At 44.2% G+C, this 17,402-nt stretch overlaps 1 protein-coding gene across 2 annotated transcripts in view; it reads left to right on the forward strand.

Moving 5' to 3' along the window:
• Positions 1-2,046: 2,046 nt before the first annotated feature.
• The window catches only part of DGCR2 (DiGeorge syndrome critical region gene 2), a 45,157-nt gene continuing 29,801 nt past the window's right edge, over positions 2,047-17,402 (forward strand). The window contains exon 1 of one of the 2 annotated variants that reach the window (XM_039560977.1): positions 2,047-2,311. In XM_039560977.1, the coding sequence (XP_039416911.1) occupies positions 2,233-2,311 (79 nt within the window). In that variant the 5' untranslated portion in view covers positions 2,047-2,232. The remainder of the gene's footprint in view (positions 2,312-17,402) is intronic. The other variant, XM_039560978.1, reaches the window with a different exon arrangement.

A 17,402-nucleotide genomic window follows, 5' to 3' on the forward strand; every position in this document is an offset into this window, starting at 1 on the left:
TCCCATGGGAGGAGCAAAGCTGGGGAGTTTCATGCTCCTGCTCTTTGCTGGAGGATGTCATATTTCAGGTCCCCACAGGCTCTTGGGTTGTGACAGCATTTGGCAGCACATGAGAACTGGGAAAGTGGGTTTTGGCCTAAATCTTCAGGCAGTGCCCTGCTGGTTGTGACACACTCCAGCGGGTCCCCAAGCACGTTCCTGGCCATGCAGTGCTCCTGAGGCAGCTTCTGAGGCCCCCAGGGCTCACAGCTCCAAGCTCACGCTTGCTGCTACCCCAGCTCCAGGCAGCTCTTGGCAGGCACCAATTTCCCCTCCCATGTTAAACTGCACATTTAGGTTTGGAAGAAGCACCTCCCCGGTGCTACTGACCTGAGAACAGCAACAGCTCCTGGGGCACAGAGGCAGTGAGCGCTCAAGAAATCCCACAGAAGCCCCTGTTCCCTGCCTGCAGGTTGGCAGCTGACACGTGGGGCAGTCAGTGACTAAGGGCGAGCAGGAGCCATGAAGAGAGCAGAAGTAGGTGTACATCCATCAGGAAAGCCCTTGAGAAAAAGTTGCTGCTGGGTATAGTGAGTAATTGGTACTAACTGGGAAACAGGGAGTGGGTAAAATTGGGTCAAAATGATCGTTATTGGAATTTCAATGTTTTATTTGAAAACTACAGGTTGTAGCAAAAGAGTAGAAAACACCGCATTGTAAATATTAAAAAAGTATAAACATTTCCCAGACAGCTTCCCGGGTTTTGACTTTGAATAGGTTATACTAAAAAGCTGGAATTCCCTGCAGAGGCAAGTGACAGCTCTCTGCTGACCATGGGTCAGGCATTGTGTCTGGCCCCTGGCTGAGCTCATGTCCTGGCGCTGCCCAAATGCTTCCCCTTGTCAGTGGAAATTCCAGATGAATTTGGGAAGTGGGTCTTGATGCTAAAACTGCCTTTTGATCCCAAACACCACCTGACCTCCATCCAGCACCAGAAGAGTTGTGGCACCAGGCCGCTGACTCCAGGCAGGGACAGCCACCACCCTGCCCGGCTGATGTGCAGCAACACCCAGGGTCAAATTCCTACAGACACCTGTCACTTGCAGGGCCACTAACAATGACCTGAGCCGCACAATTAGTTTTCTTTATGCATTTCCTTTCTGTCTGGGCCTGGGAACCGAGAACACAATGTTTCCAGGAGGTATGGAAACAGCGGCCGGCTTTGGCACTGCCGGGCGCTGGCTGTGGGAGTGTCCAGCGCTGGGTGCTGCGTGTCAGTGCCACCCTGCAGACACCAGAGCAGGGACTGTTTCACCCCGCCGCCGTGGGCCGAGGGGAGCACAGAAATGAAGAAGCAAAAGATGGTCAACCTGGGAGCCTGCTGGGGCTGGGAAGGTGCAGAGCTTTGTGCCTCTGCTGCGGGCCAGGCAGGGTGGTGGCACTGGGAAATCCCTGCAGAGGCACGGAAAGGCCATCGCAGCAGAGATGGAGGGGACTCGGAAAGGCTGTCCCGGGGAAGAGAGGAAGCTGGTTGGGGCTGTTCCAGCGGGGATGGGAAAGGCGGTCAGGCAGTGATGGATGTAAGCAGGAAACGACACTCCAGCTGGAGCCAGGGAAATGCTGTTCTGAGGCGGAGGGGACTGATGGAGGCTGTCCTGGGGAGGTGAAGGGAACTGAGCAAGACTATTCTGGGGAGATGGAGGGAATGGGGTTTCCATTCTGGTGAGGACTGAGGGGACTGATAGAAGCCATCCTGGGGGGACTGTGGTGGCCATCAGTGGCCATCCCGCGGGGGACCGAGGGGCTGCTGCGGAGCTCCCGGGGGTCCGGGGAGCGCGAAGCGCCCGGTGCCGCCCCGGCCCCGCCCCCGCCGTGATGGGCGGGGCGTGAGCTGCTCCGCGCGCTCGGCCCCGCCCCCTGGCTGCCGATTGGGCGGGCGGCGCGCGGCGGGAGGGGGCGGGGCGGCGCGGGCACGGCGGCGGGGAGGCGCGGCCGCCATCTTGTGCGCCGGCGGAGCCCTGCGAGCCGCCCCAGCGCGGCCGCCAGACCCGCGCCGCTCCCGCCGCTCCCGCCGCAGCCAGGGCCGCCGGCTCCGCCCGGGGCGGCGGCGAACGGCGGAGGGAGGGCAAGGGAAAAGCTCGGTGCGGACCGGGGCCCCCCGCGGGCCCGGCGGCGGCCCCTCCTCCCGCCGCTCCGCGCGTCCCTCCCCGCGGGTTTGTGGCGCTGTGCCGGGGGAGGATGAACGGAGGATAAATGGTGCCCAAGGCGGACAGCGGCACCTTCCTCCTCCTCTTCCTCCTGGTGCTGAGTATCACCGAGCCGCTGCGGCCAGGTAGGGGCGGCGGCGGGGCCGGGGGTGCCGGGCCCGGGCGGCCGGCAGGTTGAGCCCCCGGGGTTGCCGGGGACGGCCCGGATCGGGGGGCGGAGTGGCCCGGAGCCGGCCCCTCCGGGGAGGTTTGGGCGTTGTTGCTGCTTTTTGCGTTTAAACAGAGCCCGGACGCGGCCGAGCATCGGTCGGTCCACTGTGCGGGCTGCCTGGATCCGAGAGAGCCTGGATTTACCCTGGGAGTCAGGGTAAAACGTTCGTGTCAAAGTGTGAAAGCTTGGGTAGAAGTCTACATAACCCAATGGGTAATGAGCGCAGAAAATGTGGTGACTAAGTTTTCAGGTGCTTCTTACTTACCTGCTTTTATGATGTGGGCCTTGGGTGCCAGCACGGCCAGGCAAAATGCTTGCTTTCAAAGTGCCGTTTAATCATGCCAGAAAGAGAAAAAAACCTGCTGCACCTGGTTCGTCTTTCTGGTTCTGTTTGTGCTTCTTTTAAGGAAATAATTCAGCGATGGAGTTTATGTGCTAGCTGCTAGGCATGGTGCTTAAAATCTTAAGATGATTAACTTTGGAGAAGTGGTTGGTGTTTGCGGGTGGAAAACTACAGCTTTTCTAGGTATATCGCTCAGCTGGGGTTTCTTTTCGGGTGTTGAACTCTCTTGGAGCTTGGCAAAGCCCTCGGGTATCGTGGGCAGCTCTTGCCAAAGAGCATCAGTAGCCAAAGCGTGAGGCTGCCTGGGGTGGCTTTGCAGGTTTGGAAATTGTCCTCCCATCTCACTAAGTGACTGTTCCTGGGTGATAACGTGCTCCTCGTAAATAGGAGAGTAAGAACCATGGTTACTTTAAACCCCCTTGTTTTTTCTCTTCGAAATAACTTTTATGACCCAGACTAATAAAACATAACAGTATTAATGAACTGCGTCTAAGCGAGTTCCCAGCAGAGCTGAAACACAATTGGGTCAGTGTAGGCAGAGTTATTTCAATAACTAACTTGGGTGTTGAAACGTCTCTGTGTCTGCCTTGTTTTGTTTTAGCTTGTTTTTTTGGCAGTGCAGTGTATATACAGGGCTTATGATATGCACTGAAGTAGCCAAAAAACCCCCATTGTGTTGGTAGCCTAGTATTATTACAGCTAGAGGCTTTTATGGCTGAGAAGGTACCATGTAAAACTGATTTCAAGCAGCTCCTTTGTAGCTGGCACTAAGTACTACAGGCTGCTGGATTGCTTGGTGAAAAGGTTCAGCTTGTTCAGAGCTGTGTCTGTGCTTTTACAGGTGGGTGGACTTGACCCTGAACACTGTTGGTGTTGAGCGTTGTAGCCTCCTAGAAATTAAAAAACGGCATTTTTCATATTGTGTCACATTTGTCGTTCCAGTTTGATATTGAACCTCTGTTAGCTAGCTGATGCTTGATGGATGAACATAAGTTTTTCACTTCAATTTGCTTCGTTAAGATAAATGATATTTTTCCACTGGTGCTCTAATGTACCTGCTTTAGAGATTTGTGGTGCTGTAGCCTTGCTGGCAGAAGTGTCCTTGTGAGCAAACCTTAACTCAGGTTCTACACCACTGGCTTTGAAACTTGTAGTGTTAGAATTCCACTGTGGCAACTCCATAAGCATTCCATGAATTTTGCTCAAACCATATGTATTCCTGAACCTAAGTAATGCAGCTGGATGTAGTGTTGCAGCTGGAATTCCTTGCTGTATGAGGAGTTTCTGAGTTCCATTTGGAATATACTCATCCATCCTGTTTACGTGGTGGCTCCGGATGAGCGCGGCGGCTGAGCTGTCCATGGTGATGCCTCTCCCTCCTCAGAGGAGAGCCCATCATTTCTGGATGGCCTCACAGCTCTTTGCCAATGTCGTTTGGTGTTTTGGTTTGCTTCATTTACTATCTTAAATCTGCTGTCTCAAACAAATCACCCATTTGATAGATTAATAGCATATGGTTTGATCCTGAAACATGAGGCGCAAGTAGGGAAAACCTGGCTCATGCAAGTACAGAGGACATACAGAACCAAATTTACCACTTTAATCAGTGGTGAAGAAGTCTTCCTAGTCTTTGTGGAGAGACAGCAGAAACAGAAGAGTACTTGGACTTAGAATTTATTTCCCAGGTGGTGTTTGCTTTATTTTTTACTTCTTTAAACCTGTGTGTTGTAGCAACTGTCTTTCTGGTTTAGGAAGGATGCCTGCAGCTTGCTTAGCTTAAATCTGTACTTGGAGCTATCAGATGAGTGCTGCAGAGCGCTGGGAGGTTTTATGTACTCAGAGATGAATGTGTAGTCCCTTCACAATTCAGTCCCGGCGGATCAGGCATCTCTTTGTATTTCCATGTTAATTTGACACTAGCTTTGTACCCATGTTCTTGCTGTGCTCTTCAGACAAATAAAACCTTCTTTTAAGCCTCCTCAACTGTAGTATCTTTTCATGCAATCTGAAAGGCAGTGATTTTACATGGACTTATTTTTTTCTGCATTTAGGGTGAGGTGGGTTTTAGTAAATTTAGGAGAAATTAATTAAAATTTCTTTTTTTCCCCCTGTTTTTTCTGTCTTGGTTACATGGGTCTATTTTGTGCTACTGCCATCACTAACAGCACAAGGTACTTTCAACATACCATGACATTGGCCCCAGCTGTGCAGACTTGGGTTCCTGAAGGCACTGTGGGCAGTTAGATTTTTCTGAGCCTGTGGACTTTTAATGGTAATTTTGTGCTTCTGAGAATCGCCACTTGGATTTTTTTTTTTTGTCCCAGTGTTTCCGTCTTTCCCGTTCTGTTTTGACCATAACCTGCTTGTTTTGACTAATTGCCTGCTTTATAGTGCATTTTTGACAGCATTCTTTTTTTTTTTTTCAAAGTAGGGCATTTCTCCTTCAGTTGTGTTATGTGTTGTTTTTGAAATCTGCTCATGTGAATTGAAGCTGAATGTATCAAACTCTTCCAACTATATGGGTGTAGAGCAAAGGACTGACTTAATATTTCCTTTAAACACTTGCTGATTTTACTCTTATCTGTTGCTTTTTGGGGATCTTTACCACAGTAGGGTTTAATTTAATAATACCTTTTCCAGGACAAGTCACCCCTCTGCTTCAGGTTATCTGACTAGCTGGCTGAGAGAGCTGCTGTCTTTATGTGAGGAAATATTTCACTGGTAGGTTAACTGAGTTGCAATAAGCTGTTCTGGTGCTTCCTTTGATTTTGCCCGAGTTTCTGAACCAGTGCATTTCTGTTGCTTGTTGGAAGAGCATCAGAGATGTAAATTATTATGAATTCAGTTTTTCACAGTTTGAGAATATTTAAGAAGTTTCTCTTTCTGTTTATATCCCAGTGCATCCCACTGAGAAGTGGAGGTTTTGGTGTCTTTGTGTAGCGTCAGGAGCTTAAGCAGTCTGGAATGACCAAGCTGACATGTTTCAGAATAGTATTTAGAGGATTAATTAAGATCATCATCACTAAAGACAATAACATGTTTTCATATTTCTCTAACAAGATACTGCTGCTTGCTAATGGAAAACACTTAAACACGGTCAGGCTTTATATTGGATTTTGTAATAGTGGTTTAGTACAGAGCCTTGTGAATGTAGGTCATTGGGCTTTCTTATTAGAGCATTTGCCAGGCAGCTAAAAGCCAATTGAGTTCTTGTTCTTGCAGCGTTTTTTCTCCACTTCAAAGCCAGCTAGAGGAAGTAATTTTATTACCCAAGCTCTGTTTCTGCTTAGAAAGACTTGCCAGTGCAAGTGGTCTGGTTAAAACCCCACACTCCTGCTTACAGTTGGAACTTCCCATATGCTTTGGAGCTTGCTGGCAGCTGCGGTTATGCTCCTACAGGTGGGGTGTTGGTGTTTTGACATGATACAACTGACAAGTGTGTTCAAATTGCTAACTCGTTCTTGTCTTTTAGTCAACAGTTGTTGGTCTTAGGTGCAAGGCAGAACTCAGAGTAGAGGTCTAAGCAAACCCACGATCAGCATAGTTTCAAGGTGATCCACTGGTGTGCTGTGATTGGATGGGTCTGGTTTTGTCTAGCTGAAGTGTATTGATTAATTCAAATGGAGACCCAAATATATCAGTCATAAAATTTGCTCTGGCCAGTACTCCTCTGCTCTGGAGAGACTTTGCTGGTAGGCAAATACAAACCCTTACTTTGCTCTTTGTTCACTGTCTCCACCTTAGTGAGAGCTGTGGTGAGTGATATTTATTCAGGTTCATGTCATTGCTAGCTGCAGTTCCTGTCTGTGTATTTAGGTGAATTCCCAAGTGGAAGGTTCTAGGAGTGAGGGATAGAATGGTTTTTATCACACCTCCTCTGTTAATTTGGCTGAAAGTAGGGCTTGGCCTGTCTTCCAGTCTGATGTTTTTCCCCCTCATCCCTTTCTAATCTACTGGTTTTAAGTTTTATTTTTCTTCCTACTGTTAGGTATTATTGAGTTCTTGTCCTGATGTTCCTTTCTCTGCTGTTTGCTGTTTTTACAGCTGCAGAGTGAGGCTGATGGATGCAAAAAAGCTTTTTTGTGGCTGCTCTCAGTGTAGCAGAGAGACGAAGCAGAAGGTATCAGACCTTATTAGCAGGTCTGATACTTTAAGACTGGTAATTCCTGATGTTAATTATAAAGCAAAATTTTTGAGGTGCAAGTGGATTTGCTAGTAGCTGTGGCTACAAAGTAAAGGAGAAGAAAGGTGTCAGTAGGCAGGGCTGTTTGCAGTGCTTTGGCTCTGAGAAGTAATAAACCAGAGGGGGACCTTGGGGGTTTGCAAACAAATGAATTCTATGTCCCTACAGTAGGTTTGGGGGCAGAGGAAGGTTGGTCCAGAACAGCAGAAGTGATGGAGAATAGAGTATTGCTGCAGCCTCTCTCTGCAGCAGGAGGAAGCAGCTGTGCTTCTTTCTTGGTATTTGAGGGGAAAGGCACAGCTAGACTGAAGAGAGAGAAGAATTTTAGATATGAAATATGAAAGATATAAAATCCCCTGGTGAATGTCAGAAGACCAGTCAAGACTTCAATGAATCATTCTGTCCCCTGGAATTACCTTTGTTATGGCTGTTGAATTGTAATGCAAGAGTAGTAGCTACCTCTGTGGTCCATCTTTGAGTAATGCCTGGGTCTCTGGGTTTTTTTGTGGTGATTTCTTGCAACCTTTTAAACTTCTTGTTTGATGCTATGAGGTGCATATGAGTTACTTCTTTTGTGATTAGTGGAACTTCCCATTGTGTGGTGCAGACCTGTGTACCTCAAGTGGAGCTTCTGATACCTGAAAGTTCTGACTGGAGCAGAACCTAGAAGGATCTGAGTGGAATCACAGCTCCTGCCGTTCAGGGCTTAATGTGGGTGCTCAGGGTTGTTTTGTATTTTGAAATGGACATGTGCATTGGGTTCTTGTGCTGATGGCCTGGACAAGAGTGCTTAAATAAAAAGGGAACAGAGCACAGCTAATGGCAGGCTTAATGAGAGGCTCTGCAGATCTTTGCCTGTGTGATCTCAAGGGTTAACCTGCGATGGGAAGAGCCTTGCTAATCTTTTATTCTGTGTAGGCTGATAGAAAGTTATGGCTAGAAAGGAGTGTAAGAGATGGGGTTGTCCATCTTCCTGTCCCAAAAGAAAATCTGGCAAACTCAGGCAACTCCTGAAGGTGTTTGTCAAGCACATTGTTAAGGATTTCCTGTGACAGACTCCAAACATCAGATTCTTTGGTAAGTCTAGTTGCCAGTCTGTTTGTTGTGCAGTTATAGCTTATTATTTGTATAAATGCAGTCTAATGCACAGGTCCCTCTTAAGCTGCAGCTTTAAAGAATAGATTCCCAGTTTCCCAGGACTGTTCAGGTGCCAGTTTTTTTGTAGCAGTTAAGTGTGGTGGGTGCCTGCCAGTGCCCAATCCTTCCTGGCTTTCCATTCTCTGAAGGGTTTCTGTTTCATGCTGGATCCTTGCATGGCAGGCTCACATGTCTGCACTGCACTTCAGTGGTGGTTTTGTAGAGGATCCTGAGTCCGATAGGAATCATGGATCGGTTGGTGAAGTCATTGATTTCCTGTAGCAGAACTCAAGCAATTTAGTTGCTTAAAAACATGAGGTTGGGATTAACCTTTAATCCATATTCCTCGAACTGTGAAATCCTCTGGCATCTTGTGGTTTCCTGTGAAACTTTAAACTTTTCTTTGTTTTAAAGGGTCAGCCTGTTAATTCTGGGTTTCACGAACAGCATTTTAATGGTATTTGCTATATGGAACTCCTAAGTAGTGTTTGCCTGCCATTCAGATACTTTAGTAATAAGTATGGTTTTAAGTTTAATGGCAGTTGATAGTTACTTCATTACCTATAGCTAAACAAAATAACAACTTCCTACTTAATTAAAATTGGTTGGTTTGACATTATATTTAGTTTCTGTTCTGTTTATTGATTATTGTGCTTGAGAATTGTCAGCCAGCTCAGGGGGTGGAAATGTAGAAGTAGCTTTTGGTAGCTGGTCTTGGGATATTCCCTGCTCTTTTGTCCTTTAACTGATTTTTCTTTGTCATAGTTTCATTTGTGTAACTCTTTTCTGTGTTGTCTTCTCTTTCATACACTGCCTCTGTTGTGCTTCCTCATACCTTTCCCACTATAGGACCAATTACTTGGGGTGCCCGGTGGAATTATTTGAGAGTCAAAGCTAGTAGAAAAATGGGATTAAGTGCTATTTCTAGTAGAACAATGCTGAGTGTTCTGGGTTGGCTGCAAAACTGAGTTAGTGTTGTGCCTTAGTATTTCTATGTTTGGTCTGTGCTAATATTTCTTTAGCAGTGTAAATAAAAAGATTTCTTCTGACTTAAAAGTAACTTGTCATCTTTCATACACTTTAAACAAATAACCCTGCTTCTAACACCTGCTGGGTTTGAATTTGTACCCAAGTAGCATTTTGCCTCATGTATGATAAACTTCTAAAACTTACTACAGCTTGTTTTAATCTAGAGGTGGTCAAAACTGCATTTGTGTTTTCTCTCTGTTGAATTTTTGAAATTATTTGATGCACTTAAATTACTGTTCACTGATTAAAATCAGTGACGTAAGAGTACTCTATTAATGATGTGGGAAAATCTTCATGAAATGTTGGGAATCTTGCAGGAGTGAGACCAAAGACTTAAGTAGAAGCATCATGCCCCCTCAATTCTGGCAGTAAGCAGGTTGGAGAGAAATGATTCGAGAATGCTGTAGTGCCCATCTTTGTCTTTCTGAGCAATAATGGAATTGAATGTAGTTTTTCTATTGATGTGGCAGCTAAAAAATGGCACAGATCAAGTTTTGTGGCATAGTACCCGACACATGGGCATAATAGATGTTGAAGAGTGCTGGCAGTACTTGAGATTTTAGGAGGTGTGGGGGATGAGAAGACTACTCTGGAAGGATTAAGTGGCTTTTTACAAATGGGTTGGATTTGTATTTGCTGGCTTCTGGTAGAACTATTAAACTTAAGAGTTTGATATGTGGAATTTCTCCTCAGCTATTTGTTTCACTGAGGAGGAGGGAAGCACAGGATCTCATCCAGCATGGACAGACGTAGCTGTGGCTGACATTGGCCGCATTCCTGCCATGTTCGGCTTCAGTGGAGCAGGGGAATGCTATTCAAAGCATGAGCCATTTGCTCCAGTACACAGCAGCCACTGCACTGGCTCCTGTGCAAAGGATAAAACTGGGTTTCTGTATTTGAGGTCATAATATTGCTGTATGTTGAATTTTTACTCTTAAGTGTTCTGGGTGCTTGCTCATCGAGTCTTGTACAAGATGTGAAGAACAAAAGTGAAACAGGAGCAAAAGCTTTTTTTAGTGTGACCTGCATTTGAATAGTGCTCAGGCACAGCTTTCCTGTCTTCCTGAATTGTTAGATTCTTGTTTAAGACCTTGAACTTTCTTAGGGTCCTGGAGAGAATGTCTTCCATGTTCATTTGGTTTTAAAATTAAAAAATGATGTTAGTTTTTGGAGAGTGGAGTAGTTAAAAAATACCTGATTTCATAGGTAGAACTTTGTCACCTATTTGCTGTAAAGACTATTGCAATTTCTCATGTTCTCTAATTCAGCAAAGTTTTTAAAGTACATACCTGACTTTGAATTGTGTTATTTTCATTAGGTTTGTTAGGATTGCTCATGTGGTGGGAGTTTAAGGAATATGCTTAAATACTGCTGAATTGTGTACTAAAAAAAAAAGATGAGATAGGAACTTTTTTTGTTTTCCTGCAAAGAAGGAACATGGGTTGTCTTGCTGAAAGCAAAATGGGCTTGCTAAGTATTACTGCTGAAATCTGGCAGTTCCTACTTTGAATTTAATGGTGGCTACAAATTAGCCTTGATTGCTCTGGCAGTTCTTGAATTGCTGGTACCGTGTTTCATCTGGGTACTGTTCTTGTTGAAATGTGATCTAAAGAAAATACTAATTCAGTTCATGTAAAATTTTGAATTTGATTTTTTTCTCTGAGGAAAGTGAGTTTGTAGAGTATTTGTTAGCTTTTAGTTGTTTGTTTGGGATTTTTGGTGGACTTAGTTGTTTGGTTGGGGTTGGTTTGTACACCTGTAGCTTATTCGGTCAGAGGGAATACAGCCTCTTCCACTGCTGGTTCTTAGTGAAACTGTTTTGTGTATGAACAAATACTGATCCAAACTGACTTGGTAGGATGTATATTAATCCTGAGAATACAGGAAGAGGAGAGGAACCATCTCACATGCCTAGATTTTTTTGGGAATAGTTCTGGGTAGGCAGCTAGCAGGTAATAGCTTTAGATATTTGAGCTGTGGTACCCAGGTAGTTGAAGGATTTGTGGTGTGTGTGGGATAATCCATCTGCCCTGACCTGGTATATGGATTGTAGGGAGAGAGCACTGTTGTTGATGGTACCTTTTTCTGGACACAATTGATGGCTTGCTGAGTATATCACTGCTGCTGATGTTCTTAATGGACTTTTTCTTTGTTGCTTCATTTCTTGGGAAAATTAGTATGTTGTGTGTGTAGCCGTATTTAAATTCTGTGTGAGGAATAGAGCTATTTTCTTAGCACTATTTCCTGTCAGCATATTTCATAGGCAGTGGGGCTTAATGGAACCTGGACTTCAGTGGGCTTGTCTGTGTCCCTGTACTTCCTCTGCTGTAGTACCCTTGCCTGACACTGATTTGATAAGGCCACATCTTCCCTGTATCCTCTCTGCCTATCCACAGTGCATCCTCTGGCATGGAAAAGCTGGGAGTCCTGCAGGGTGTCTTGCAAAGGTTCAGTTACCCCAGCTCACCACTTCCCTCCGCTGCCAGCTGGGAAACCACCCCACGGTGGTGACAGTGTGACACACAGGTGTGCTGGCAGGCTGGCACCTGCTGAACAGTGCAAGCTGTGTGGGGGTTTCCTACCCTCTGAAGCTCAAGAGGGTCATAATTTCCTTCTTTTGTGCAAGCTTTGGAAAGCTTAGAACCACACCATACGCTGTCCTCCTGGTCTTGACTTTTCTCAAGCTTGCTTGAAATTGTTTAGTAAATTTGTGAGGTGTGATTGACACTTTCACTGATCCGCTTTCTTTAGGGAAAGGGTTAAAAATTTGGTGCTGCACAGGTTTAAGTCACTTGTCACTGTTGTACTAGAACACTGAAGTCCCACTTAAAGCTGTACAAAACATCTGAGGTCCTGAACAAGGTTGTTAGTATGGAGGAACAGTAGGCTTTAATTTTGAGCCATATTAGAGGCTTCTTGAGTACCAATGGCTTTGGTTTTGTTTGTACTGACTGCTCTTTGTGCCTGTGCTGTATTTTGCTTTTCCCTTCTGCCTCTTTACTTATTATCATAATATAACAGTTTCTTAGGGGGGAAGAAGCGCAAGACTGTTGCTTAGCCTGGTATTCTCACTGCTATGAAAATAAACTGGTTTTCAGTCTGGAATGCTGCATTGCCTAATTCACAGTATTCTTTCAGCTTAGTTCAAGTAGCAAGTTTTGTTTTCGCTTTGGTTTTAGCAGTGCTGGAGAATTGGGAAATACATTCTTTCTGTTTCAGTCTTAGGAATAAGTGCCCACTTTTATGAAGCTCAAAGTCTGTATTTTCTAAGTCTTAAAAAATTATAGTCAGGAATCGCATTCAAGAAGCTCTGATGTTGTTGCTTTGGCTGAGTGCTGTGTCTTTTGCCTGCCTTTGCTTTTTTGTTTTTTGTAGTTATTTTGATTTCTCTTTCTCTTTTCCATCCTTCCTGGCCTTGAGTTTGCCCTCCAGACATAGAGCAGACAATGAATTGCAGTGAATGACACTTGTGAGCAAGGAAAAACTGGGTCAGTTCCAAGCTTGTGCAGGGTGTAGGTATAATAAATATAGAATCGTAGGATCATTTCAGTTGGAAAAGACCTTTGACACTATCTAGTCCAACCATTAACCCAGCACTGCCAAGTCCACCAGTAAAACATGTCCCAAAGTGCCACATCTACACCTCTTTTACATACCTCTGGGCATGGTGACTCCACCATTTCTCTGGGCAGCCTGTTCCAATGTTTGACAACCCTCTTGGTGAAGAAATTTTTCCTAATGTCTGATCTAAACCTCCTATGGTGCAATTTAGGGCCAATTCCTCTTGTCCTGTTGCTTGTTACTTGGGAGGAGAGGCCGACCCCCACCTTGCTACAGCCTGCTGCCAGATGTAGAGGGTGGTAAGGTCTGCCCTGGGCCCCGCTGTGTGGCAAGTTTTTTACTGAATGAAGAGTACACCCTCTGAACCATGGGCAGCCAGTTTCTCCAGGACAATGCTGTGGCAAGTGGTGTCAAAGAATTACTAAAATCTACCAGGTAGATTACATCCACAGCCTTTCCCTGGACCACTAAGTGGGTCACCTTGTCCTAGGAGGAGATCAGGTTAGTCAAGCAGGACCTGCCTTTCATAAACCCACGCTGGCTGGGCCTGATCACCTGCTTGGCCTGTGTGTGCCATTCATGAAGGATGATCTGCTCCATAACCTTCCCTGGCACTGAGGTCAGACTGGCAAGCCTGAAGTTCCCCACATCCACCTTATGACCCTTCTTATAGCTGGTTGTCATACTTGCTGATTTCCAGTCAGCTGGGACCAACTGAGTTAGCTGGGACTGCTGGTAAATGACAGAAAATGGCTCAGTGAGCACTTCCACCAGCTCCCTCGGTATCTGTGGACGGATTCCGTCCAGCCCCATAGACTTGTGTGTGTCTAAGTGGCCACATCAGGTCACTTAACATCTCCCCTTGGATTATGGGGGCTTCGTTCTGCTCCCTGTCTTCCAGCTCTAGGGGGCGGGCACCTGGAGAACAAATATGAGGGAGTGAGGGGAAGGAGACTGCTACCATTCCTTACTGTGCTGTAAAATCTTTTGATGGATGTTGAGGTGATGTAGCATAACTTACTGTGACAGAACACTGAGTAACACTGGATGTTGATGAGTGTTATTCATTAAGGATTTACAGTTTTCAGCTGGAATGCTGTCACAATTTTAATTATTTCATGAAACAGCATGCTGAGGTCATGCAAAAAATGCCAATGCCTCTAACACGCATTATTTATTTATTTTTGGAACAGATGCATTCCTATTATGGGATTGTAACTTCAAAATCTCTAATTTTCATGAGCTGGAATTAAATTTGAGAATAGGTATGGGCATATCATGTGGCCTTTTTTTTCCCCCCAGGCTCTGTGCTAGTAGGTGCTGTTTTGCTTTCATACTCTCCTGCACATACTCAGGCCATGATGAACCAAAGCTGCATGATCTAAGGGTACTTCCTAGACATGTTTTCAGTGTCACAGGTGAATGGCCAAGCATTTAATCTTCTGTGGAACTCAACAAGAAAATGAAGTGCTCTGTTTTTCTCTAGCTTTTTAATTCTTCTGAAGGTTTTTAATTTTAATTATTCTATAGGCTTTTAATTTGAAGAACAGTAAATAGAACCAGTTTGGTTAAGAAACTTTATTAATAAACTATCTATGAAGTGGATAACTGATGGTGACACATAAGCTTCGCAAATAGTTTTCTTCTCTGGAAATAAGTTGGTGTTATAGTCTGCTTTCCTCTTACTGTGACTTTGTTAAAAAGCACTGTATGTATTTATTCTGCTACACTGAATGCAGCAGTGGATGGTATAATGATAAACTCAGAAATATGTAATGGGTGTCAGATTCACCAAGTGACACAAAGACCTGCTGGGAAATGAATGGTTAGTGAAAACATCTCTGAGATCTGGAGCTGAGGGAAATATCATTTAGTTATGACTTCTCTTCCCTGAGAGCAGAGCCCTTGCATGGGATTGGGGGTACCTTAAAGACAAGTTAAAAACAAGAAGGTTTTTGAAGACTGTGTCAGAACATCCTCAGGTACAGTTCGCAGTGAGCTTCTCTGTCCCTGAAAACTGCTCAGCGACTGGTGCTGGCCACCGCGAGCAGAGGCGGGGCAGGACGGCCCTGCTCCTTACAGGCTGGCAGATTTTCAGGAATTTTGTGAGAGATACACTATGCCTGCTCCAGTGAACTTCACCTTGGGAGACATCCAAGTTAGGAAAACTGCTTTTCAAGTACAGAGGATTACCTTAAGGACAGTTTTTTCACGTATCTGCTGAGGACTACATTATGATAACCATCATGGCATTGTTGTGTTGGAAGTATTAAGAGTATTTTAAAGTTCATGTTACTGCAGTAAACACCAGTCTAGAGAAATACTGATTGTGTTATGCTTCCTCTTGAGCATAAAGATTAGATATAGAGCTGTGTGTGTTTGTTTGATGGTGGTAGGTGTGGTGTTCCTTCTGTTGTTTTGTTTCTGCTTGTTTGCAGGCATTTGGTGAGCACTGGTGTTCAGCAGAATCTCCAGGAGCGAAGGACTTAAGGAGCTGGGCTTCTTGTTGGCAGGGGCTGGGATGTGATGATACCCATGCAGTGTAGCATGGCTCAGGTTATATAGAAACAGTGATTTAAGAAAAAAATAATTTTCAATTTTAGTAGACTTATTCCTAAAAGTGTTAAAATATGAAAGGATAGTGCAACATGTAGGTACAGGTCTTAAGTATGTAGGTTGAGTATTATAAAACATAAGAAGGACCTGTTGGACAAGTTAAAATCTGAATAAGAAGAGTTACTGGTCTAAGCACTTGTAGTTAGAGTTTTTGTTAATGCTTAATCAGCTTTTGATGGCTGTAATTGCCTCTTGAAATCTGAATAGAATATTCTTTTACAGATTGGTTCATCTGGTTTGGGACAATGAGTGACTTACACTGAGAAAGGAGGAAGTATTTTTGTCTTTTGTTTTCCTTTGGTCTGTAAATAAAAATGATGCCAGAGGATCTACCAGGTGCAACCTTGAGAAATGTGATGAAAATAAGCAAAGTAAATTTGAGGTACACACAAACCTGCCTTTGTTCATTAAAAGCTTACATACAAAACCAAACCATACTTATTTCATGCTTATCTTTTCCAATACATGCATTTCAGAGTAATACCTTGTAATTGAAATAACATTAAATGCTGAGTGTACATTCAATCAAATTTCAATTTCCATACTAATGAAGCTCAGCAGACAAGAACAATTAGTGTAGCAGATAAAAAAATGACATTTCTTTGTGTTAAAAACTGAAATAGATTTAAATCTGTACTTGCTGTGTAAACACTAAAATCTAGTGCACCTGTAGTCTTAGCTTCTAGAAGACTGTATCTTAATGTATCAGACTTTATGTGAGTCCTTTAATAAAGAGAAGCTCAGTAATTGCAGCCAGAAGAACCCAAACTTTCATAATCAGTGACTGCAGTCACTGAGTCTAATTTCTGTATCAAAGCACTTTGCTGAATTGAGAGTTGTATTTTGGAGGCTTTAGTTCCAGCCTCTGGTTCCTCATCTGTACCTCTGAATTTGTGAATTGTTGTGACATTGAGGTTTTTGTACTGCTGGAGGTTTATTTGTTAGAGCTAGGAACATAAGTGAGGGGAATATTCTGTCAGGGATATATTTCTGCTCCTTTTCCCACAGGTTTCTGTAATGTTAATCTTTGGTGTCTTGAAAATATAAGGTTGACATTTAGATTTTGAGAACTTCGATGCATTCACCTAATGCTTTAGAGTAGATGTTTGTTACATGTGTCTGAGATAGGGCCTCCATCATTTTTATTGGATGTAGCATTTCTTCTGGCTGAAGTTCTTTTATATCTCTGTCTTCAATTGAAGGAGGATAAATACCCCTGCTAAAACAGTATCAAAGTTTTCTCATTTACCCAGCAGCTTATCTTTGCAGGAAATGTTTACAGCTGCTGTTTTGCCCATTGCCACGAGCTGTTTCCACCCCTGCTCCTTCTCTCGCCCCAGTGGTGTGTGACCTGGTACCAGCCTTTCGTGCCTCAGAGCTGTGACCCTGCTCCTCACTCGGGGCTTTTCTGATGCTGCGGAGGTGAAGGATCCAACTGTTTAAATGTTTTCTGTTAGAACAAATATTTAAGAAGATAAACACATTAGTAGATGTCTTTGGTGGGAGACAGCTACGATGATGCCCCAATTCCACATTAGCAGATACTGGATTCGTACGGCTGTATTTCTGCTGAATTAGCTGGGGCATGCAATCTTTCTGGTTGCAAGGGGACAAACCAGAGCTGATCTGACTTAATGTGGACAGACAGGAGCTAATTTGATCTAAAGCTTGCTGTTTCAAAGCCAACTGATCACATTCATTTAGGAAACCGAACCAGCAAGGTGAACTTGTTTTGACTCAACACTTTGTCTCACGTGTCTGTTACAGCCTTGCTTTTCTATTGGAAGCTCTAAAATGAGATTTACTGTGTTGCAAAAGTAGTCTGACATACTGGATATGGATCCTACCTACCTTTCTTTGAAGTAAAACAATTGTTTTGAATAACAATTTATCCCTTATGTTTTGCATAAAAAGGGGGAAGATGAATAAAAAATTAGTTGCAGTTTAGGTGTGAGCATGAGGTGTCTTAGTTCAAATGAACCTCAAAAGTCTTAAAAAATTATTCAGAAAATACAGGTTTCAAGTAAAGTAACGCTCAGGGCAGCACATTGACCAGTGTGCATCTGCTGCAGGAAGGATGCACTGCAGCTTCCCAGTGCTGAGGCTCCAGGAGGAAAATGTTCTCAATTACACAGA

Source organism: Corvus cornix, chromosome 15 (assembly GCF_000738735.6).
Source record: "Corvus cornix cornix isolate S_Up_H32 chromosome 15, ASM73873v5, whole genome shotgun sequence".
Lineage (NCBI taxonomy): Eukaryota > Metazoa > Chordata > Aves > Passeriformes > Corvidae > Corvus > Corvus cornix.